Here is a 26,154-nt window from a genome sequence, read left to right as displayed (position 1 = left end):
GGCCCCTCAGTGGCCTCTATTCTGGGTACCCTATGCACACCCACGGAAAAGACCCAGTATGGTGGTGGCCTTGGGTCAGTCTGCTGCCCAGGGACAGAGAAGGAGAGAGACAGGGGCCACTAGAAAAGGCTGGTGTCATCTGCGTCCCATGGAGGCCAGAAGCAGAGGACAGATGTGCTCAACACTGCCTCAGCTTCCTAGTCCTGCTACCCCTACAAGTGAGGGACGGAGGGAGGGAGGGAGAGTGGGAGAAAGGGAGAGCGGGAGAGAGGGAGAGGGGGAGAGAGATCCAGGTGTGTACCGCTCCTGGTATAGACACCTGTCCCATGGGTAAAGAAGTCCTTGTCAACAACCTGGAATCTCAGCCAGACTGCCGTTTGCTCCTTCGGGGGAAAGACAGAATATCCACGGAAACAGGATAGAAACCTCCTTCCCCCGGCGGTTTCAAATGTAATGAAGTCTTCTGGATCACTTCTCAGGCTTTGTGGAATGATGATCCACATCTGAAGGAGACATCGTGGACAGACGGGACTCTGAGGCAGAGGGTCCTCCTCCCCATGGGGCTCACCTGCCCATTGGCTTCCAGGTCCTGTAGGTTCCAACCTCTGTCTCCATCCAAGGGAAGCCGATGCTGCTTGGCATCCTGGTGACTGACTGCTTTTCAGGTGTCTCAGGGCTGAATTTGGGAAGTACACTTTAAACCCAGGCACCTGAGATGTTAACCAACGTCATCGCCTTGGCTGTGGCCTTGCAGATTTCTTTCTTACCTTTGGTGGACACTAAGGGACACTAAGCACACTTGCCCTGGTTTAGGATGCTGAGAATTTGGGCTCTCTCCAGTCCTGGGTTCCCACGCTGGCATCTTGCTGGGTCCAGGCTCTCCCACAGGAAGGGAGAAGATGTGAACTTTCTCTTTCCCTCTTTCGCCCCCCAGCCATGTCGGTGAGGGGAAGGGGCAAATACGGAGTTCCACCCCCACCCCCACCCCCACGATGCCCACCCCATTATACTCAGAAACCGTCTTAGACAGAAGGTCAGGAAGCACTGGAGGACACATAGATGTTTCCGTGTCTTTGTGCCAACAAGTGGCCCCCTGGGGCCTGGCTCTGCTCCTCGGGGCTCTGATTGTCCCTCCTCGGCCTCCTTGCCTGCTGCTCTGTGTCTTGGGGCCTAAGAACCATCGTGGAGCTTTAGGAGGGAAACAGTGCCCGGCACTCAGAGATACTTTCACTTCTCTTTTCCCCATTTGGGCGGAGCTCTCTGGGTGTGAGGCAATTCACAAACTTCCTGCTCTGGGCTCTGGCAGGCGCCCTGAACCAGGCCACTGGACGGAGGGTTCAGAGGCCACACTTGAGGCCCAGGCGGGGCCCAGGTGGGCCAGAGGGGGAAGATGGCCGATGGAGGCAGTGGCTTCGGCACCAGGTCAGTCTCTATCTCCTTCCCTCTGACCTCTGTCTCTTTCTGGCCATGGACTGCTTCCCTGTCTTTCTAAAGACCCTGAAGTTGAGACACTAAACTAAATCTCTACTTGAGACCCGGTTTACAAGAATGCTGGCTTGTAATATACTAAGGGCAGGAAGGGGTAACGAGGAAATGAGGTGTTCATCCAGCTTTCCACCACACATATGACTTTCTTTCTTTCTGTCTTTTTTGGTCACCCGGCTCAGCTGGAGGCCTGTCTGAAGTCCCGGTCCTTTATGAGGCTTGTGACAGGGATTTGCTGTCTCCTCATGACCTCTGAACTTTCTCCCTTCCCTCGGGCCTCCTCTCCCTTCGTGACACACCGCAAAGAAGGTTGTTGAGAAGATATGCAGATCACAGTCAACACCTGACTTACCCTCAAACATGGGGTGCTGTGGGCTCACACCTATCCTTTGGACGGGACTCCTTTGGGCCCTGCTCCTCTCTGGCTGGGTCATCGTCCTCTTGACCAAAGAAACTAAAAGGAGGAGAAAGCCTCCAGACCACCCAAAAGAAGTGCAGGCTCAGGGGTTTTATCTTGACTATGATTTTCTGTTCTGGAATGGATTGTGTCTCTGACCAAAAAAAAAGGGGGGGGTGTGTGGAGTGGGCAAAAATCCTATCTTTTTCTCTAGTAATGGGTCAGAAATAATATTACTTAATATTTTAATCAATTTACTATTTACTACAAAAGAAATGCATTATACATTCTTTTTCATAAAATTTTAAACAAAATGGAAGTATGTCAAGGGCAAGAACCCCGTTTCCCACCTACCCCACTGCAACTTCCACTTGGGTCCTATTAAGTGTTTCCTGAAGAGCCTTTCAGATCTTTTTCTGTACATTTCTATATATAGCTTCTTTGCCTAAATATGCACATTTTGCCTTGTCTTTTTAATAAATGGGATTATATTGTATATCCCATTTTGCATTTTTCATTTTCTCTTATTTTAAGAGTGAAAATCCTAGCGATCACCTTCGTATAGATATACTTCAATTCTTTTTAAGAGCTACGTGCTGTTCCATAGAATCAATATATTGTTAAGTTTTAAACCATCCCCCCCAGGCCCCACTGAGGGCATTTAGGTCATATTCAGTTGTTCGCTTTAGCAACAAGCTATGATAAGAATCATCTGTTTCCTTATATTTTTGCACATTTACAAGTATTTGTCTCATGTCAACAACCAAAAAGTGGAATCGTGGAGGCAAAGGTTACTAATATTTACTTGTTTATACATCCTGCCAGATTGTCTTTCTAAGTAGCTGAGCCAATATCAAATGAGAGAAACCCTCTCCCCACACCCAAACTTTGCAAAGGTGGTGGATAAAAGTTGCATCTTGATTTACTGTGCATTTTCCTGATTCCACGGGAGACTGGACAGTGTTTATTGCCCATTTGCCTCTTCCATAAATTGCTGCTTTATTTATTGGCCACTGGTACTCAGTTGACATGATTGTCGTTTCTTTAACAAGAAAGGAGAATTTGCTAAATATTCTGAAAGTTATAAATATACTCTCCTTGTCTTTGAACTTTGTTTATGATGACTCGATCTTATTAAAGCTTAAAATTTATGGTGTAGACTTATTATACTATTGATTTCATAAGCTAGATGCACCCTTTGTCATAAATAATTCATGTGAGGGGGATCATTTACGATGAATTCTGTGCATGGTGTTCGGCCACAGCTCCTGAGCTCTTAAGATGGTGGATTCAAGTCTATCCCCAGTACTGATGGCAATGATTCCATCTTGATCCTGATCCCAAAGGGAAAGTTTTTATCACTGCATAATTATGGATGATGTTTGCTGTAGATTTCTTTTATAAAAAGGTTTCATAAAAGATCTAGCAGATTAAAGACATTTTAGGTTGGTATCTAATACTTGCAACATGGGAGGTGTTTGTGCCTCGCCCTGTTTTCCGTTGTTTCTGCTGCTTCTCACTCATACTTTTTTTAAAAACAAGCTTTTAATTTTGGAATAATTTTACATTTACAGAGGAGTTGCAAAGAGAGTATAAAGCTTTTGCATTCTGCACACCCAGATTCATTTCCTGTGACATTATCCCTCTGACATGACTGTGGCACATTTTTCAAAACTGAAAAACCAGTATTGGTAACATCACTGTGAATTAAACCCTGGACTTTTTTTTTTTTTCCAGTTTCATCAGCTTTTCCATTAATACACATTAATACATTGTTACACGATCCAATTCAGGACTCCACTCACTTCTGGTGTGTGATAGTTTCTCAGTCTCTCCTTTTCTTTCACGACCTTGACAGTTTGAAGAGTACTGGTCAGCCATTCTGTAGACTGCTTTTTTTTTTAACTTTTTTATTTTAATAAACATATAATGTATTTTTAATCCCAGGGGTAGAGGTCTGTGAATCGCCAGGTTTACACATTTCACAGCACTCATCATAGCACATACCCTCCCCAATGTCCATTTCCCCACCACCCTCTCCCGTCCCCCCTCCCCCCAGCAACCCTCAGTCTGTTTCTTGAGATTGAGTCTTTTATGGTTTGTCTCCCTCCCAATCCCATCTTTTCATTTTTTCTTTTCCTACCTCCCCCCAACCCCCCCCGCCTTGCATCTCCACTTCCTCATATCAAAGAGATCATATGATAGTTGTCTTTCTCAGACTGACTTATTTCGCTAAGCATGATACCCTCTAGTTCCATCCATGTCGTTGCAAATGGCAAGATTTCATGTCTTTTGATGGCTGCATAGTATTCCATTGTGTATATATACCACATCTTCTTTATCCATTCATCTGTTGATGGACATCTAGGCTCTTTCCACAGTTTGGCTATTGTGGACATTGCTGCTATAAACATTCGGGTGCACGTGCCCCTTCGGAGTACCACGTTTGTATCTTTAGGATATATACCCAGTAGTGCAATTGCTGGGTCCTAGGGTAGCTCTATTTTCAGTTTTTTGAGGAACCTCCACACTGTTTTCCAGAGTGGTTGCACCAGCTTGCATTCCCACCAACAGTGGGGAGGGTTCCCCTCTCTCCGCATCCTCCCCAGCATCTGTCATTTCTTCACTTGTTAATTTTAGCCATTCTGACTGGTGTGAGCTGGTATCTCATTGTGGTTTTGATTTGTATTTCCTTGATGCCCAGTGATGTGGAGCATTTTTTCATGTGTCTGTTGGCCATCTGGATGTCTTCTTTGCAGAAATGTCTGTTCATGTCCTCTGCCCATTTCTTGACTGGATTATTTGTTCTTTGGGTATTGAGTTTGATAAGCTCTTTATAGATTTTGGATACTAGCCCTTTATCTGATATGTCGTTTGCAAATATCTTTTCCCATTCTGTCAGTTGTCTTTTGGTTTTGTTCACTGTTTCCTTTGCTGTGCAAAAGCTTTTGATCTTGATGAAATCCCAATAGTTCATTTTTGCCCTTGCTTCTGTTGCCTTTGGCGATGTTCCTAGGAAGAAGTTGCTGCGGTGGAGGTCAAAGAGGTTGCTGCCTGCATTCTCCTCAAGGATTTTGATATATTCTTTTCTCACATTGAGGTCCTTCATCCATTTTGAGTCTATTTTCGTGTGTGGTGTAAGGAAATAGTCCAATTTCATTTTTCTGCATGTGGCTGTCCAATTTTCCCAGCACCATTTGTTGAAGAGGCTGTCTTTTTTCCATTGGATATTCTTTCCTGCTTTGTCGAAGATTAGTTGACCATAGAGTTGAGGGTCTATTTCTGGGCTCTCTATTCTGTTCCATTGGTCTATTTGTCTGTTTTTGTGCCAGTACCATACTGTCTTGATGACGACAGCTTTGTAATAGAGCTTGAAGTCTGGAATTGTGATGCCACCGACTTTGGCTTTCTTTTTCAATATTCCTTTGGCTATTCGAGGTCTTTTCTGGTTCCATATAAATTTTAGGATTATTTGTTCTATTTCTTTAAAAAAAGTGGATGGGATTTTGATAGGGATTGCATTAAATGTGTAGATTGCTTTAGGTAGAATAGACATTTTCACAATATTTGTTCTTCCAATCCATGAGCATGGAATATTTTTCCATTTCTTTGTGTCTTCCTCAATTTCTTTCATGAGTACTTTATAGTTTTCTGAGTATAGATTCATTGCCTCTTTGGTTAGATTTATTCCTAGGTATCTTATGGTTTTGGGTGCGATTGTAAATGGGACTGACTCCTCAATTTCTCTTTCTTCTGTCTTGTTGTTAGTGTAAAGAAATGCGACTGATTTCTGTGCATTGACTTTATATCCTGACACTTTACTGAATTCCTGTATAAGTTCTAGCAGTTTTGGAGTGGAGCCTTTTGGGTTTTCCACATATAGTATCATATCCTCTGCAAAGAGTGATAGTTTGACTTCTTCTTTGCCAATTTGGATGCCTTTAATTTCTTTTTGTTGTCTGATGGCTGAGGCTAGGACTTCTAGTACTATGTTGAACAGCAGTGGTGATAACGGACATCCCTGCCGTGTTCCTGACCTTAGTGGAAAAGCTTTCAGTTTTTCTCCATTGAGAATGATATTTGCAGTGGGTTTTTCATAGATGGCTTTGATAATATTGAGGTATGTGCCTTCTATCCCTACACTTTGAAGAGTTTTAATCAGGAAGGGATGCTGCACTTTGTCAAACGCTTTTTCAGCATCTATTGAGAGTATCATATGGTTCTTACTCTTTCTTTTATTAATGTATTGTATCACATTGATGGATTTGCGGATGTTGAACCAACCTTGCAGCCCTGGAATAAATCCCACTTGGTCGTGGTGAATAATCCTTTAATGTACTGTTGGATCCTATTGGCCAGTATTTTGGTGAGAATTTTCACATCTGTGTTCATCAAAGATATTGGTCTGTAATTCTCTTTTTTGGTGGGATCCTTGTCTGGTTTTGGGATCAAGGTGATGCTGGCCTCATAGAATGAGTTTGGAAGTTTTCCTTCCATTTCTATTTTTTGGAACAGTTTCAGGAGAATAGGAATTAATTCTTCTTTAAATGTTTGGTAGAATTCCCCTGGGAAGCCGTCTGGTCCTGGACTTTTGTTTGTTTGGAGATTTTTGATGACTGTTTCAATCTCCTTACTGGTTATGGGTCTGTTCAGGTTATCTATTTCTTCCTGGTTCAGTTGTGGTAGTTTATACGTCTCTAGAAATGTATCCATTTCTTCCAGATCATCAAATTTGTTGGCGTAGAGTTGCTCTTAGTATGTTCTTATAATTGTTTGTGTTTCTTTGGTGTTGGTTGTGATCTCTCCTCTTTCATTCATGATTTTATTTATTTGAGTCCTTTCTCTTTTCTTTTTGATAAGTCTGGCCAGGGGCTTATCAATCTTATTAATTCTTTCAAAGAACCAGCTCCTAGTTTTGTTGATTTGTTCTATTGTTTTTTTAGTTTCTATTTCATTGATTTCTGCTCTGATCTTTATGATTTCTCTTCTCCTGCTGGGTTTAGGCTTTCTTTGTTGTTCTCTCTCCAGCTCCTTTAGGTGTAGGGTTAGGTTGTGTATTTGAGACCTTTCTTGTTTCTTGAGAAAGGCTTGCACCGCTATATATTTTCCTCTCAGGACTGCCTTTGTTGTGTCCCACAGATTTTGAACCGTTGTGTTTTCATTATCATTTGTTTCCATGAATTTTTTCAATTCTTCTTTAATTTCCTGGTTGACCCATTCATTTTTTAGAAGGATGCTGTTTAGTCTCCATGTATTTGCGTTCTTTCCAAATTTCCTCTTGTGATTGAGTTCTAGCTTCAGAGCATTGTGGTCTGAAAATATGCAGGGAATGATCTCGATCTTTTGGTACCGATTGAGACCTGATTTATGACCCAGGATGTGGTCTATTCTGGAGAATGTTCCATGTGTACTAGAGAAGAATGTATATTCAGTTGCTTTGGGATGGAATGTTCTGAATATATCTGTGATGTCCATCTGGTCCAGTGTGTCATTTAAGGCCTTTATTTCCTTGTTGATCTTTTGCTTAGATGATCTGTCCATTTCAGTGAGGGGAGTGTTAAAGTCCCCTGCTATTATTGTATTACCGTCGATGTATTTCTTTGATTTTGTTATTAATTGGTTTATATAGTTGGCTGCTCCCATGTTAGGGGCATAGATATTTAAGATTGTTAGGTCTTCTTGTTGGACAGACCCTTTGAGTATGATATAGTGTCCTTCTTCATCTCTTATTATAGTCTTTGGCTTAAAATCTAATTGATCTGATATAAGGATTGCCACCCCAGCTTTCTTCTGATGTCCATTAGCATGGTACATTGTTTTCCACCCCCTCACTTTAAATCTGGAGGTGTCTTCGGGTCTAAAATGAGTTTCTTGTAGGCAGCATATTGATGGGTTTTGTTTTTTTATCCATTCTGATACCCTGTGTCTTTTGATTGGGTCATTTAGCCCATTAACATTCAGGGTAACTATTGAGAGATATGAATTTATTGCCATTGTATTGCCTGTAAGGTGACTGTTACTGTATAATGTCTCTGTTTCTTTCTGATCTACTACTTTTAGGGTCTCTCTTTGCTTAGAGGACCCCTTTCAATATTTCCTGTAGAGCTGGTTTGGTGTTTGCAAATTCTTTCAGCTTTTGTTTGTCCCGGAAGCTCTTTATATCTCCTTCTATTTTCAATGATAGCCTAGCCAGATATAGTATTCTTGGCTGCATGATTTTCTCGCTTAGTGCTCTGAATATATCATGCCAGTTCTTTCTGGCCTGCCAGGTCTCTGTGGATAGGTCCGCTGCCAATCTAATGTTTTTACCCTTGTATGTTACCGACTTCTTTTCCCGGGCTGCTTTCAGGATTTTCTCTTTGTCGCTAAGACTTGTAAATTTTACTATCAGGTGGCGAGGTGTGGACCTATTTTTATTGATTTTGAGGGGCGTTCTTAGCATCTCCTGGATTTTGATGTTTGTTCCCTTTGCCATATTAGGGAAATTCTCTCCAATAATTGTCTCCAATATACCTTCTGCTCCCCTCTCTCTTTCTTCTTCTTCTGGAATCCCAATTATTCTAATGTTGTGTTGTCTTATGGTGTCGCTTATCTCTCGAATTCTCTCCTCGTGGTCCAGTATTTGTTTGTCTCTCTTTTGCTCAGCTTCTTTATTCTCTGTCATTTGGTCTTCTATGTCACTAATTCTTTCTTCTGCCTCATTTATCCTAGCAGTGAGAGCTTCCATTTTTGATTGAACCTCATTAATAGCTTTTTTTATTTCCACTTGATTAGATTTTAGTTCTTTTATTTCTCCAGAAAGGGCTTTTATCTCTCCGGAAAGGGTTTCTCTAATATCTTCTATGCCTTTTTCGAGCCCGGCTAGAACCTTGAGAATCATCATTCTGAACTCTAGATCTGTCATGTTACCAATGTCCGTATTGATTAGGTCTCCAGCCTTCGGTATGGCCTCTTGTTCTTTTTTTTGAGGTGAGTTTTTCCGCCTTGTCATTTTGTCCAGGTAAGATTTGCTTTCTCCTGCTGTGGAATTCCACTGTTCTTGGTGACTGAAGTTGGTTTTGGATGGGTTTCTTTGTGATCTTCTGGGGGAGGGGCCTGTTGTAGTGATTCTCAAGTGTCTTTGCCGCAGGCGGAATTGCACCGCCCTTGCCAGGGGCCGGGCTAAGTAATCCGCTCGGGTTTGCTTTCGGGAGCTTTTGTTCCCTGAGCGCTTTCCGTAGAGTTCCAGAGGACGGGAATGAAGATGGCGGCCTCCCAATCTCTGGCCTGGAGGAGCCGAGAGCTTGGGGTTCCGCTCCTCAGTGCCCTCAGAGCAAAGCGCCCAACCGCCCCGCCTCCCTGACCTGCGGTCGCACCTTGAGGAAAGCAGTCAATTGCTGGAGCTGGAGCAAAGCGCCGGTCACTTCCGTCTCCGCGGCCTCCAGCCGCGCTCCGAGCCCACCCAGCCTGTGACCGGCACAAGGTAACCCCGGGCTTAGAGCTCACTCCTCGGCTTTGTCGCTGTAGCCGGCTTCCCCGCTCTAATACCTGCGAGCTCTGTGGCACTCAGATACCCCCAGTCCTTCTGTGACCCTGCGGGACCTGGGGTTATGCAGACCCTGCCTGGGTTTCCCCCCGGTTTAGCCTCTGGAGCGATGTCTCCCAGTGGAGCCGACTTTTAAAAGTCCCGATTTTGTGCTCCGTTGCTCTGCCGCTTGCCGGGAGCTGGCCCCTCCCCCGGGGGTCTATCTTCCCATCGCTTTGGATTCACTTCTCCGCAGGTCCTACCTTTCAGAAAGTGATCGATTTTCTGTTTCTAGAATTGTTGCTCTTCTTCTCTTCGATTTCCCATTGGATTTGTAGGTGTTCACAATGGTTAGATAAGCTGTCTAGCTGATCTCCTGCTACCCGATGTCGTCTCAGCCTGCTACTTCTCTGCCATCTTGACTCCTCCTATCTCTGTAGACTGCTTTTTAATTTGCATTCATCTGGATGATTTTCTCAGGATCAGACTAGGCCGATGGGTTTTCTGAGAGTGTACTAAGGAGGTGAAGTGCCCTCCTCAGCACATCACATCAGGGGATATATGCCAACCTGACTTATCACCAGAGACGTTGACCTTCATCATTGAATGAAGGTGGTGTTTGCCAGGCTTCTCCACTAAAAAGTTACCATTTTCCCCTTACCACAAAGAAAAGGGAAACGTTATCTTCTGTTCGCAAAGGTTTTTTTGCTCCGTGTCTTTGTATACTAGCACTGTATTGGGGAAATTATTTTTAGGTAAAATCGAGGACTGCAATGAAGGTACGACTTTGGAAACAGTTTTGGTTTACCACATTCAAGTGCCTCCGGGAACTCCTTAACACAGTTGGGGGTCTGAGAGCACCTGGGGGAAGCCACATCATTCCAGAGCTGCCCGCTGCACTCCATTCTCACTGGGAAGATGTGGTGGTGGTGGCCAGGACTCCCGCTGGACCCTCCACCTTGTGTGGACTCCAGACTTCACTTCTGTCCCCCCTCATCCCTTAAAGTTGTCAAACCTGAGGTTCTGATTCCCTTGAATCAGCATTCCCTCAAGTCAAAAGTGGCTCTGTGCCTGCTTTCCTCTCTGGTTTCTCCTTTTGACTTTACTTTTGCCTGCTAGCGCCTTACCATAGTTCCGTCTCTTCAGTAACATTTTTAAATTTTTTTTTTCAACTTTCACAGTTTTTCCAACAGAAAGCTATTTTGCTTATGGAAGTTGGGGGAGATTTTTGAATCCTGCTCCACCACACCAGGGATGTACAGTCATGGATTGACTAGTTGATTAACTGTCAGTTTTCAAAGTTTATTGCTTGAGGTTTGGTTGTGGTTCACGAATTTGTCCTATGAATGCTTTTAAGATTTTTCTTTCAGCACTTATACTGTAGTAAGTCTAGATTTGTTTGTTTCTTAAAATTTTTAAATTTTTTTGTTTTGTTTTGTGTTTATCCTTTTTGGGGTTTCTAGACTTTCTTAAGTTTGCGAGTTGATGTCCTTTGTTTTGTCTTTTTGTTTATTGGGTTCTGTTTTTTGTTTTAAATGAAGTATAATTGGCATATAACATTATATTGGTTTCAGGTGTACAGCATAGTGATTTGACATGTGTATACATTATGAAACAACTTCCAGAGTAAGTTTAGTTACCACCTGTAACCATACAAAATTATTACATTGTTATTGACTGTATTCTCTGTGCTATACTCTACATCCCCTTGGCTTTTTTATTTTTATTTTTAATTTTTTTTAAGATTTTATTTATTTATTTGACAGAGAGAGATCACAAGTAGGCAGAGAGGCAGGCAGAGAGAGAGGAGGAAGCAGGCTCCCTGCTGAGCAGAGAGCCCAATGCGGGACTCGATCCCAGGACCCTGAGATCATGACCTGAGCTGAAAGCAGAGGCTTAACCCACTGAGCCACCCAGGTGCCCCTATATCCCCTTGGCTTATTTATTTTATAACTGGAAGTGTGTACCTCTTAATCCCCTTCACCTGTTTTACCCATTCCCTCCACCTACTTCCTCTTGGGCAATCATCAGTTTGTTCCCTATATTTATGAGTCTGTTTCTGTTTTGTTGTGTTTATTCATTTGTTTATTTTTTAGATTCCACATGTAAGTGAAATCATACAGTACTTGTCTTTCTCTGACTTATTTTACTTAATGTCATACCCTCTAGGTCCATCCATGTCATTGAAAATGACAAGATTTCCTTCTTTTTTATGGCTGAGTAATATTCCATTATATAATGTATATTACTGAATCTTCCTTAGCCATTCCTCTATTGATGGAAACTTACATTGTTCTCATATCTTGGCTACTGTAAACAATGCTGCAATGAACATGAGGGTGTACATATCTTTTTGAGTTAGTGTTTTCATTTTCCTCAGATAAATATCCAGATGTAAAAAAAAAAAAAAAATCCAGATGTAGAATTCCTGGTTCACACAGTATTTCTATATTTAATCTTTTGAGGAACCTCCATACCGTTTTTCATAGTGGCTGTACTAATTTACATTTCCACCAACAGTGCATAAGTGTTTCTTTTTCTCCACATCCTCACCAACACTTGTTATTTCTTGTCTTTTTGATTCTAGCCATTCTGACAGGTGTGAGATGACATCTCATGGTTTGGATTTGCACTTACCTGATCATTAGTGATGTTGGGCATCTTCTATGTCTGTTGGCCATCTGTATGTCTTCTTTGGGAAAATGTCTATTCAGGTCCTCCATCCATTTTTTAATTGGATTGCTTATTTTTTTGGTGTTGAGTTGTAGCAGTTCTTTATGTTTTAGATACTAACCCCTTATGAAATAGATCATTTGCAAATATCTTCTCCCCTCCAACAGGTTGCCTTTTGTAGATGGTTTCTTTCACTGTACAAGAGCTTTTTAGTTTGAGGTGGTTCCAATTGTTTAGTTTTGCTTTTGTTGCCCTTGCCTAAAGAGATCCAAATATATATATATATATATATACACTATATATATATTTTTTATTATATATATACTTATCTATGTATCTATATATCTATATATATTTCGTTAAGATCATTTGGGGCACCTGGCTGGCTCAGTTGGTAGATTATGTAACTCTTGATCTTGGGGTCATTAGTTCAAGCCACATGTTGGTCATAGAGCCTACTTAAAAAAAATATTGTTGAGATCAATGTCCAAGAGTTTACTACCTATTTTTCTCTTAGGAGTCTTATCTTTTAGGTCTTACATTTAGGACTTTAATCCATTTTGAGTTTATTTTTGTGTATGGTGTAAGATAGTGTCTAGTTTCATTCTTTTGCATGTAGCTGTCCAGTTTTCCTAGCCCCACTAATTGAAGATACTGTCTTTTCCTCCATTGTATATTCTTGCCTCCTTTGTCATAGATTACTTGGCTGTATAAATGTGGGTTTATTTTTGGGCTCTATATTCTGTTCCACTGATCTTTCTGTCTATTTTTGTGCGAGTACGTCCTGTTTTGATTATCATAGCATTGTAGTATAGCATGAAATCTGGGATTGTCATGCCTCCAGCTTTGTTATTCTTCCTCAAGATTGCTCTAGCTACTTGGGATCTTTTGTGTTTCCATACAAATTTCCAGATTATTTGTTTTAGTTTGTGAAGAATATTGTTGGTATTTTGATAGGAATTATATTGAATCTGTATATTGCTTTCAGTAGTATGAAAATTTTAACATTAATTTGTTTCGATCCATGACCATAGTGTATCTGTCCACTTATTTGTGTCATCTTTAATTTCTTTCATCAGTGTCTTACAGTTTTCAGAGTACAAGTCTTTTACCTCCTTGGTTAAATTTATTCCTAGGTATTTCGTTATTTTTGGTGCTATTGTAAATGGGATTGTTTTCTTAATTTCTCTTCCTGTTTGTTATTCACGTATAGAAAATGCAACAGATTTCTGTATATTAATTTTATATCCTGCAACTTTACCAAATTTGTTTATTAGATTTAACAGGTTTTTTTTTGGTGGAGTCTTTAGGGTTTTCTATATATAATATCATGTCTTCTGCAAACAGTGACAGTTTTATTTCTTTACTACTTCAGTTGCTTTTTATTTCTTTTTCTTGTCTGATTGCTATAGTTAGGACTTCCAGTACTATGTTGAAAACAAGTAGCAAGGTAGGAGACATCCTTACCTTGTTCATGATCTTAGAGGAAAAGCTTTTAGCTTTTCACTGTTGAGCATGATGTTAGCTGTTGGTACATCCTTTATGCCCTTTATTATGTTCAGGTATGTTCCCTCTAACCTTACTTTGTTGAGAGTTTTTATCATAAATGAGTGTTGAGTTCAGTCTAATAGTTTTTCTGCATCTGTTGAGATGATCATAAGACTTGTATCCTTCATTTTATTAATGTTTGTGTCATGTTGATTGATTTACTGATATTGAACCACCCTTGTATCCTTGAAATAAATCCCATGTGATCATAGTGTATGATCATTTTAATGCATGCTGAATTTGGTTTGCTAATTGTTGAGGACTTTCATTTATCTGGTATTTATAGCAGAAATAATGATTTGGGGTGTGGCACCTGGGTGGCTCAATGGGTTAAAGCCTCTGCCTTCAGCTCAGGTCATGATCCCAGGGTCCTGGGATCAAGTTCCGCATTAGGCTCTTTGCTCAGTGGGGAGCCTGCTTCCCCCTCTCTCTCTTCCTGCCTCTCTACCTATTTGTGATCTCTGTCTGTCAAATAAATAAACAATATCTTTTAAAAAAATGATTTAGGGTAATTTGAAAATTTAGAAAATTGTATTGGAATGGTTTATTTAATATGGATATTATCTGTTCTTTGAAGGATTGCTGAAAATTGCTTATAAAACTATTTGAAAGTTATATTGTAGTGGGGGAGGTGGCAGGGTTAGGATTTGTCTTGAAATACATTATACATTCCTATTACTTTTAGTTCTATTTAGTTCTCATGTTGACGCTCAGTTTTGATGATTCATATTTTCCTAAAAAGTAGCCATTTTTCGGGGCGCCTGGGTGGGTCAGTGGGTTAAGGCCTCTGCCTTTGGCTCAGGTCATGATCCCAGGGTCCTGGGATCGAGCCCTGCATCGGGCTCTCTGCTCGGCGGGGAGACTGCTTCCTCCTCTCTCTCTGCCTGCCTCTCTGCCTACTTGTGATCTCTGTCTGTCAAGTAAATAAATAAAATCTTTAAAAAAAAAAGTAGCCATTTTTTCTAGATTGTCGTATTTATTGGTAGAAAATTATACAAGGATTTCTTTTGTAAAGTTTTAACCTTTTCTTTAACTGCAGTTTTAATCTTTTCTTTAACTCATTTTCTTTCTTCCCAGCATTGTTCATTTTTGTCTTTTCTTTTCTTCTCTTGATCAAACTTTGCGTTTTGTTGTCCTCTTCAAAGAATCACCTATTGATTGTTATCGATCCATTATTTTTATCTTTTGTCTGAAATGTAATTAAATCCTACTGTTCTTTATTATATTTTTGTATCTTTTTTCTTTCTTCATTTTTGTCTTCAGTTGGGGGGTTACCTTGACATCTTTTCTTAATACTTTGATTTTAAAATTTAATTTACTTTTCAATGTTTCTTGTTTTCTAATAAATACATTTTAAGCCATGAATGGGTGCCACTTTGGGTATATCTGGTTTTTATGTCTGTGGTTTTATATGTTTTCATTAGAGTTTGTTTCTTACTCATCTGTAATTTCTATTTTGATTTACTTTTCAAACTAAGGACTGTTTGGGGGCACCTGGGTGGCCCAGTGGGTTAAGCCTCTGCTTTTGGCTCAGGTCACGATCCCAGGATCCTGGGATCGAGTCCCGCATCGGGCTCTCTGCTCAGCAGGGAGCCTGCTTCCACCTCTCTCTCTCTCTCTCTCTGCCTGCCTCTCTGCCCACTTGTGATCTATGCCTGTCAAATAAATAAATAAAATCTTAAACAACAACAACAACAACAACAACAACAACAAAGAAAACTAAGGACTGCTTGGAAGGAGTTTTGAAAATTTCTCAGTGAATAAGATTTAAGGAGATCTTTCTTTGTCCTGGTTGTTTGTTCTGGTCTTATCAAATGTGGTTAGAAAATGTGTTCCTTAAGATTTTCTTTCATTTCATAGTCAATTGTTAATTTTCTTGTGGCCTAATACATGTGATTTTGCAGCTTCTCCATATTTAAAGAGTAATATAATGTAGTGATTCATAGTGTGCTATTTAATGCTGGCCAGGAGGGAGGATAGGAGCCCAGGGGGTAGATAGGAAGTTTGGGGAGGGGTGTTCTGAACCCTAGCTCTGCCACTATCTAGCTATAAAATATGTCCTCTCAGTATTTTATTTTTATTTTTTAAAATTTTTTATTTTTTATTAACGTATAATGTATTCCCCTCAGTATTTTAAAGACATTTTCTTATGGATCATGACTTCTACAATATGGTCTGGTAAAGTGTATATTTTATCAGTATGAAATAACCTACATTATTTGTAAGACTTTTCAACATAACTTCTATTTGCTTCTGATTTTAGGTTTGCTGCAAAACATTCTTTGCATTTGCTTAGTGTGTCTTTTCCAACCCCTTTATTTTCAGTCTTCTTGAGCTGTTTCATTTTTTTATATACTCCTTATAAATAAAATGTAATGTATACAAAAATTAACCCAAATGAATTAAAGACTTGAATGTAAGACCTGAAACCATAAAAGTCCTAGAAGAAAACATAGTCAATAAATTACTTGATAATGGTCTTGGTGTTGAATTTTTGTATTTGATCCAAAAGCAAAAGCAACAAAAGCAAAAATAAACAAGTGGAATACATCAAATTAAAAAGCTTCTGCACAGCAACAGAAGGCATCAATCAACAAAATGAGAAGGTAACCTAGTGAATAAGAGAAAATATTTGCAAATCATATGTTCAATATGGGGTTAATATCTAAAATATATAAAGAACTCAACTCAATAGCAAAAAGCTAATCTGATTTTAAAATTGGCAGAGGCTCTAAATAGACATTTTCCCAAAAATGACCTATTGTGGTCATTTTGTGGCCCACAAACTCATGAAAAGATGCTCAACACCACTAATTATCAGGGAAATGCAGATCCAAACCTCAATGAGCTTTCAGAATGGCTAATACCAAAAAAGTCAAGAAGTTACAAGTGTTGGTGAGGATGTGGAGTAAAGGGAACACTCGTGCACTATGAATAGGAAAGTAAATTGGCACAGCCACTCTGGAAAACAGTATGGAGTTACCTCAAAAAGTTGAAAATAGAGCTACCCTGGGACACAGCAATTGCACTACTCAGTATTTACCCTAAAGATACAAATGTAACGATCTGAAGGGGCACATGCGCACCAATGTTTATAGCAGCAATGTCCACAGTAGCTAAACTATGGAAAGAGCCTAGATGTCCATCAACAGATGAATGGATAAAGAAGATGTGGTGTATAGACACACACATACACACACACACACGAATACTATGCAGCCATCAAAAAATGAAATCTTGCCATTTGCAACGACGTGGATGGAACTAGGGGGTCTTATGCAAAGTGAAATAAGTCAATCAGAGAAAGACAATTGTATGATTTCACTGATATGAGGAATTTGAGAAACAAGATGGAGGATCATAGGGAGGGAAAAAGGAAACAAGATGAAACCAAAGGGGGAAAAAAAAGATGAAACCAAAGAGGGAGACAAACCATAAGAGACTTAATCTCAGGAAACAAACTGAGGGTTGCTGGAGAAGAGGTGGGTGGGAGGGATGGACACTGGGGAGAGTATGTGCTATGGTGAGTGCTGTGAAGTATAAGACTGACAACTCATAGACCTGTACGCCTGAAACAAATTAATACATTATATGTTAATTAAATAAAAAATAACCACTATAATTGATAATAAAAAACAATTTAGGGATATACTTATGTGCTTTTTTCCTCCTTTTTGTCTGTTGATGTACTAAATTATCTAAGGAGATGTCCTAATGTTGAACCATCTCTACTCATTTCATTAACTTTTTCTTCCTCTTTTTTTCCTTGTTATGATGGTTTCATGTTTTTTAGGCTAAATTTTTTTATTATTGATCTTTTTATTAATTGAAGTATAATTAACATACAATGTTATATTCATTTCAGGTGTACAGGCTACTGATTCAACAATTCTATATATTATTCAGTGTTCATCAGGATAAGTATAATCATCATGTGTCACCATACAACATTATTACAATATTACTGACTGTATCCCCTTTGCTGTACTTTTCCTCTCTGTAACTTATTTATTTTATAACTGGAACTTTGTACCTTTTAATAACCATTACCTATTTCACCCATTCCATCACCTGGACCTCCCGTCTGGCGACCACCAGTTTGTTCTCTGAATTTAAAAGTCTGATTTTGTTTTGTTTTGTTTTTTAGATTCCATGTGTAAGTGAAATCATATGGTACTTGTCTTTTTCTGTCTGACTTCTTTAATTTAGCATAGTACTCTCTTGGTTCACTCATGTTGTCATAAATGGCAAGATCTCATTCTTTTAAAAATTAAAAATAAAATACCACATGATTGAGTTATTCTACTACTGAGTATTTACCAAAAGAAAAAAGCAACCACTAATTCAAAAAGATAAGTGCATCCCTGTGTTTATTGCATTATTTACAACCGTCAAGATGTGGAAGCAGCGCAAGTGCCCATTGATAGATGAATGGATAAAGAAGATATGGTGTATATATACAATGGAATATTACTCCTCCTCTATTTTTGAAATAGTCTCTAACCACAAGGTCTATATTATCTTTGATCCAACACAGTACTTGTTGTTTTCTTTTGTAAACTCTCTGGTTGGTTTATTTTCTTTAACCTGCAGCCTGTTCAGCATCCACTTATTATAATTTATTGAGATTTCTTTTGTGGCCAAGATTATGATCCAGATTGCACACATTTCATGGACGTTGGGGAAAAATGGTGTATGCCTTGTTTTTAGGTCACAAGATTAAATGATAAATTATTCTTGCTTATTTATCCAGAGCCTGTATATTTTTTAAGGATTTTATTTATTTATTATGAGAGAGAGAGAGCTGGAGGGATGGGGCAGAGGGAGAGGGAGAGATAAAATCTCAAGCAGACTGCCCTGTGAGCACAGAGACCTACCCAGGGCTCAGTCCCACCACTCTGAGATCATGGCCTGAGCCAAAATCAAGAGTCAGATGCTTAACTGACTGAGCCACCCAGGGATTCCCAGAGTGTGTATATTTTGATCATTTTTTTAATATGTGAAGAGTCAAAAATTAGAGGTGAAATGTTTTTCAACATCCATAAAACATTTGTTCCATTATCTGTTTCTTGATTTTTGCTTTGATATGGTTATGAATAACCTTATTTTTTGTTTTCTTTACATTTGAATATTAAAATTTGTGTATCTTTGCTTTTAACAAATTTTATGTCACTGTTTTTTTTGTTTCTCTTCTTGGATTCCATTTTTCATCTGAGCCTTTCAATATCATCTTTTTTTCTTGCATTTCCATTTAATATTTTAAATAATATATTTTTCATATGTGTGTTTTTTCTGTTTTAACTTTTAGAATTATTGTTTTTATTGTTTTTTCTCTCTAAAAAATGGAAACTACATTTTCTTTTTATTTTAGTTTTTAGTGTTTCATAGGGTTTTATAGAGTTTGGTGTCATTGAACCTGTGGTTCCTAGAATAATTTTCTGCATATAGACCCTGTGCACATCTTGTTAGATTAATACCTAAGTATTTCATTTTCTTGTGCTATTGTAAATGGTAGCATTTTATTTCAAATTCCAATTTTTCAATGCTGGTATATACAAAATCAATAGATCATTATATATTTACCTTGTATCTAATGATCTTGCTATAGTTACCTATTAGTTCAAGGAGATTTTTTTTTCTTAATTATTTGAGATTTTCTATATAGACAATTCCATAATCTGCAAATAAAAACAATTTTATTTCTTCCTTCCCAAATTCTAATGTTAATTTTGTTGTTGTTGTTGTTTGTACTAACTATGCCTTCTAGTAAGATGTTGAATAGGAGTGGTAAAAGGGGACATCTTAGCCTTGTTGCTGATCTTAGGGGAAACTGTGCAGTTCCCTGTAGTACGACATTAGCTGTAGGGTTTTTTGTAGATATTCATCCTCAACTTGAAGAAGTTCCTCTCTATTTTTAGTTTACTGAAATTTTTTACTTGACTGGGTGTTGGATTTTATCAAGTTGCTTTTCTGCATCAATTGATATCATTCACATTTTCTTCATTAGCCTGCTGATATGGTAGACTCTACTGATTGATTTTGAATATTGAACAAGACTTGCATATCTAGAGTAAGTTCATGATGTATAATTTTTTTACATTGTTAGATGAGATTTGCTAATATCATCTTGAAGACTTTTGTATATATATTCTGAGAAATATTGATCTGCACATAGGAGGAATTAAGAAGTGTTCCCTCTGTTTCTATTTTCTGGACGAGACTGTGGCAAATTGGCATCATTTCTTCCTTAAATGTTTTGTAGGATTATATGGTGAAAACACCTGAAGCTAGTACTTACCTTTTTCTGTTATTAATTACTGACTCATTTTTTTTTAAGGATATAGGCCTTTTGAAATTACCTGTCTCTCCCTGTGTGAGTTTTGCAGGTTTGTGGTTTTCTAGGATTTTGTTAATTTTGTTTAACTTATCAAATTTGTGGAGGTACTTTTATTTATAGTATTCCTTTGTTATCCTTTTAGTATCTATGGAATCAGTTGTATGATTCTGTTTTTACTTCAATATTGGTAATTTGTGTCTTCTCTCTCTCTCTCTCTTTTTCCTGGCTAGCCTGGGTGGAAAGTTATCAATTTTATATATCTTTATCAAGATCCAGCTTTAGGTTCTGTGGCGTTCTCTCTTTTATTTCTATTTTCAGTTTCAATGATTTCTGCTCTAATTTTTGTTTTCTTACTTCTACTGCTTTAGGCTTAAATTGGTCTTCCTTTTCCAGTTCCCCTTTTTTAATTAACATATAATGTATTATTTGCCCCAGGGATACAGGTCTGTGAATCATCAGCCTTACACATTTCACAGCACTCACCATAGCACATCCCTCCCCAACATCCGTAGCCCAGCCACCCTATCCGTCCCCCACCACTCCCCACCAACCCTCTTTGTTTCATGAGATTAAGAGTCTCTTATGGTTTGTCTCCCTCCTGATCCCATCTTGTTTCATTTTTTTCCCTCCCTACTCACCATGACCCCCCACCCTGCCTCTCAAATTCCTCATATCAGAGATATCATATGACAATTGTCTTTCTCTGGTTGACTTATTTCGCTTAGCCTAACACCCTCTAGTTCCATCCACATCATTGCAAATGGCTAGATTTCATTTCTTTTGATGGCTGCATAGTATTCCACGGTACATATATACCACCTCTTCTTTATACACTCATCTTTTGATGGACATCTAAGCTCTTTCCATAGTTTGGCTATTGTGGACATTGCTGCTATAAACATTGGTGTGCATGCGCCCCTTCAGATCACTACATTTGTATCTTTAGAGTAAATACCCAGTAGTGCAATTGCTGGGTCGTAGGGTAGCTCTACTTTCAACTTTTTGAGGAACCTCCATATTGTTTTCCATAGTGGCTGCACCAGCGTGCATTCCCACCAAAAGTGTAGGAGGGTTCCCCTTTATCTGCATCTTTGCTAACATCTGTCATTTCCTGACGTTAATTTTAGCCATTCTGACTGGTATGAGGTGGTATCTCATTGTTGTTTTGATTTGTATTTTTCCTGATTCCAAGTGATGTGGAGCACTCTTTCATGTGTCTGTTGGCCATCTGGACGTCTTCTTTGCAGAAATGTCTGTTCATGTCCTCTGCCCATTTCTTGATTGGATTATTTGTTCTTTGGGTGTTGAGTTTGATAAGTTCTTTATAGATTTTGGATACTAGCCAAAGTATCTCATATGTCATTTACAAATATATTTATCTCATATGTCATTTGCAAATATATTTTCCCATTCTGTCAGTTGTCTTTTGGTTTTGTTAACTGTTTGCTTTGCTGTGTAAAAGCTTATGATCTTGATGAAGTCCCAATAGTTCATTTTTGCCCTTGCTTTCCTTGCCTTTGGTGATGTTTCTAGGAAGAAGTTGCTGTGGCTGAGGCGAAGAGGTTGCTGCCTGTGTTCTCCTCAAGGATTTTGGTGGATTCCTTTCTCACATTGAGGTCTTTCATACATTTTGAGTCTGTTTTTGTGTGTGGTGTAAAGAAATGGCCCAGTTTCATTCTTCTGCATGTGGCTGTCCACTTTTCCCAACACCATTTGTTGAAGAGACTGATTTTTTTCCCATTGGATATTCTTTCCTGCTTTGTTGATGATTAGCTGACCATATAGAGTTGAGGATCCATTTCTGGACTCTCTCTATTCTGTTCCACTGAACTATGTGTCGGTTTTTGTGTCAGTACCATACTGTCTTGATGACTACAGCTTTGTAATATAGCTTGAAGTCTGAAACTGTGATGCCACCAGCTTTGCTTTTCTTTTTCAATATTCTTCTGGATATTTAAGGTCTTTTCTGGTTCCATACAAATTTTAGGATTATTTGTTCCACTTCTTTGAAAAAAAATTGATGGCATTTTGATAGGGATTGCATTAAATGCATAGATTTCTTTAGAGAGCATAAACATTTTCACAATACTTGTTCTTCCAATCCATGAGCATGGAACATTTTTCCATTTCTTTGTGTCTTCCTCAATTTCTTTAATGAGTACATTATAGTTTTCTGAGTACAGATTCTTTGCCTCTTTGGTTAGGTTTATTCCTAGGTATCTTGTGGTTTTGGGTGCAATTGTAAATGAGATTGACTCCTTAATCTCTCTTTCTTCTGTCTTATTGATGGTATACAGAAATGCAAGTGATTTCTGTGCATTAATTTTATGTCCTGACACTTTACTGAATTCCTGTATGAGTTCTAGCAGTTTTAGAGTGGAGTCTTTTGGGTTTTCCACAAAAAGTATCATATCATCTGCAAAGAGTGAGAGTTTGACTTCTTTGGTGATTTGGATGCCTTTTATTTCTTTCTATTGTCTGATTGCTGAGGCTAGGACTTTTAGTACTATGTTGAATAGCAGTGGTGATAGTGGATATCCCTGCCGCTTTCTGACCATAAGGGAAAAGCTCTCAGTTTTTCCCATTGAGAATGATATTTGCTGTGGGTTTTTCATAGATAGCTTTGATGATATTGAGGTATGTACCCTCTATGCCTACACTGTGAAGATTTTTGATCAAGAAAAGATGCTGTACTTTGTCAAATGCTTTTTCAGTATCTATTGAGAGTATCATATGGTTCTTTTTTTTTCTTTTATTAATGTATTGTATCACATTGATTGATTTGCAGATGTTGAACCAATCTTGCAGCCCGGGAATAAATCCCACTTGGTCATGGTGAATAATCCTTTTAATGTACTGTTGGATCCTACTGGCTAGTATTTTGGTGAGAATTTTTGCATCTGTGTTCATCAAGGATATAGGTCTGTAATTCCTTTTGATGGGGTCTTTGTCTGGTTTTAGGATCAAGGTAATGCTGGCCTCATGAAATGAGTTTGGAAGTTTTCCTTCCATTTCTATTTTTTGGAACAGTTTCAGGAGACTAGGTATTAATTCTTCTTTAAATGTTTGGTAGAATTCCCCCTGGGAAGCCGTCTGGCCCTGGGCTCTTGTTTTTGGGGAGATTTTTTGATGACTTCTTCAATCTCCTTGCTGGTTATGGGTCTGTTCAGGTTTTCTACTTCTTCCTGGTTCAGTTGTGGTAGTTTATATGTCTCTAGGAATGCACCCATCTCTTCCAGATTGTCAAATTTGCTGGCGTATAATTGCTCATAATATGATCTTACTGTTTGTATTTCTCTGGTGTTGGTTGTGATTTCTCCTCTTTCATTCATGATTTTATTTATTTGAGTCCTTTCTCTTTTCTTTTTGATTAAGTCTGGCCAGGGGCTTATCAATCTTATTAATTCTTTCAAAGAACCAGCTCCCAGTTTCATTGATTTCTTCTATTGGTTTTTTTTTTTGTTTGTTTGTTTGTTTGGTTTGGTTTGGTTTTTTTGGTTTCTATTTCATTGATTTCTGCTCTGGTCTTTATTATTTCTCTTCTCCTGGTGGGTTTAGGCTTTCTTTGTTGTTCTTTCTCCAGCTCCTTTAGGTGTAGGGTTAGGTTGTGTACTTGAGAACTTTCTTGTTCCTTGAGAAAGGCTTGTACTGTTATATACTTTCCTTCAGGACTGCCTTTGCTGTGTCCCAAAGATTTTGAACAGTTGTTTTCATTTTCATTTGTTTCCATGAATTTTTTCAATTATTCTTTAATTTCCTGGTTGACTCATTCATTCTTTAGTAGGATGTTCTTTAGCCTCCATGTATTTGAGTTTTTTTCAACTTTCCTCTTGTGATTGAGTCCTAGTTTCAGAGCATTGTGGTCAAAAAATATGCAGGGAATGATCCCAATCTTTTGGTACTAGTTGAGAACTGATTTGTGACCCAGGATGTGACCTATTCTGGAGAATGTTCCATGTGCTCTAGAGAAGAATGTGTATTCTGTTGTTTTGGGATGGTATGCTCTAAATATATCTATGATGTCCATCTGGTCCAGTGTGTCATTTAAAGCCTTTATTTCCTTGTTGATCTTTTGCTTAGATGATCTGTGCATTTCAGTAAGGGGGGTGTTAAAGTCCTCTACTATTATTGTATTATTGTTGATGTGCTTCTTTGATTTTGTTAGTAATTAGTTTATAAAATTGGCTGCTCCCATGTTAGGGGCATATATACTTAAAATTGTTAGATCTTCTTGTTGGACAGACCCTTTAAGTATGATATAGTGTCCTTCCTCATCTCTTATTATAGTCTTTGACTTAAAATATAATTTATCTGATATGAGGATTGCCACCCCAGCTTTCTTTTGATGTCCATTAGCATGGCAATTTGTTTTCCACCCCCTCACTTTAAATCTGGAGGTGGCTTTGGGTCTAAACTGAGTTTCTTATAGACAGCATATCTATTGGTCTTGTTTTTTTAATCTATTCTGATACCCTGTGTCTTTTGATTGGGTCATTTAGCCCATTTACATTCAGGGTAACTATTGAAAGATATGAATTTAGTGCCATTGTATTGCCTATAAGGTGACTGTTACTGTATATTGTCTCTGTTCCTTTCTGGTCTGTTACTTTTAGGCTCTCTCTTTGCTTAGAGGATGCCTTTCAATATTTCCTGTAGGGCTGGTTTTGTGTTTCCACATTCTTTTAGTTTTTGTTTGTCTTGGAAGCTTTTTATCTCTCCTATTTTCAATGACAGCCTAGCTGGATATAGTATTCTTGGCTGCATATTTTTCTCATTTAGTTCTCTGAACATATCATGCCAGTCCTTTCTGGCCTGCCAGGTCTCTGTGGATAGGTCTGCTGCCAATCTAATATTTCTATCATTGTATGTGACAGACCTCTTGTCCCAAGTTGCTTTCAGGATTTTCTGTCATTGAGACTTGTAAGTTTTACTATTAGATGATGGGGTGTGAACCTATTTTTATTGATTTTGAGGGGGCTTCTCTGTGCCTCCTGGATTTTGATGCTTGTTCCCTTCGCCAAATTAGGGAAATTCTCTGCTATAACTTGCTCCAATATACCTTTTGCCCGCTCTCTCTTTCTTCGTCTTCTGGGATCCCAATTATTCTAATATTGTTTCATCTTATGGTATCACTTATCTCTCAAATACTCCCCTCATAGTCCAGTAGTTATTTGTCTCTCTTTTGCTCAGCTTAAAAAAAAAAAAAAAAGATTTTATTTATTTATTTATTTATTTGAGAGAGAGAGAGAGAGAGAGAGAGTGAAAGGGAACATGAGAGGGGAGAAGGTCAGAGGGAGAAGCAGACTCCCCATGGAGCTGAGAGCCCAATGTGGGACTGGATCCTGGGACTCCAGGATCATGACCTGAGCTGAAGGCAGTTGTCCAACCAACTGAGCCACCCAGGCATCCTTGCTCAGCTTCTTTATTCTCCATCATTTAGTCTTCTCTATCACTAATTCTCTCTTCTGCCTCATTTATCCTAGCAGTAAGAGCCTCCGTTTTTTATTGCATCTCATTAAAAGGCTTTTTTTATTTCAACTTTGTTAAATTTTAGTTCTTTTATTTCTCCAGAAAGGATTTCATTTCTCCGGAAAGGGATTCTCTAATATCTTCCATGCTTTTTTCAAGCCCAGCTAGCACCTTGATAATCATCATTCTGAACTCTCATTCTTAGATATTACTAGTGTCCATATTGATTAGGTCCCTAGCCATCAGTACTGCCTCTTGTTTTTGTTTTGTTTTGTTTTTGTGGTGAGTTCTTCCACCTTGTCATTTTATCCAGATGAGAATGGATGAATGAGAGAACAAAATACTAAAAGGGTAGCAATGAACCCAGAAAAATATAGACTACCCAAATCAGAAGAGACCTGAGAGGGGAGAAGAAAGGGGGAAAAAAGAATATATATGTTATACTGGTGAATAGAACAGAGCCACACAGTAGATTTGGGGTATATTTTCATCTGTTAGAAAAAACTACCTCCCAAAATCTTAAAGAAAGAAAAACTGATTTATATACAAAAGTAAAGGTAAACACGATGAAGGGATGGAATATGGCTGCAAAGATGAAAATGTAAAAAGATACTAAAAAAGGAATTGATAAGAAGTTGGTTTGAAAAAAGAAAAAAAAAGAGGAAAGAATGTGATTAGGCTGGAGACTAGAACAAAGCCATGTGCTAGGTTTAGGGTATATTTTGATCTATTTAGAAGAAA

The 26,154-nt window shown here is 38.6% G+C and overlaps 1 protein-coding gene across 18 annotated transcripts in view; it reads left to right on the top strand.

The window, feature by feature from the left end:
- Positions 1-1,252: 1,252 nt before the first annotated feature.
- The window catches only part of SP100 (SP100 nuclear antigen), a 105,391-nt gene continuing 80,489 nt past the window's right edge, over positions 1,253-26,154 (top strand). For 16 of the 18 annotated variants that reach the window (XM_080798028.1, XM_080798027.1, XM_080798024.1 and 13 more), the window contains exon 1: positions 1,253-1,422. In XM_080798028.1, the coding sequence (XP_080654154.1) occupies positions 1,391-1,422 (32 nt within the window). In that variant the 5' untranslated portion in view covers positions 1,253-1,390. The remainder of the gene's footprint in view (positions 1,423-26,154) is intronic. The other 2 variants (XM_080798025.1, XM_080798035.1) reach the window with 1 other exon arrangement.

This window comes from Martes martes (genome assembly GCF_963455335.1).
Source record: "Martes martes genome assembly, chromosome: 3".
Taxonomy (NCBI): domain Eukaryota; kingdom Metazoa; phylum Chordata; class Mammalia; order Carnivora; family Mustelidae; genus Martes; species Martes martes.
This window is presented reverse-complemented; position numbering and strand designations above follow the sequence as displayed.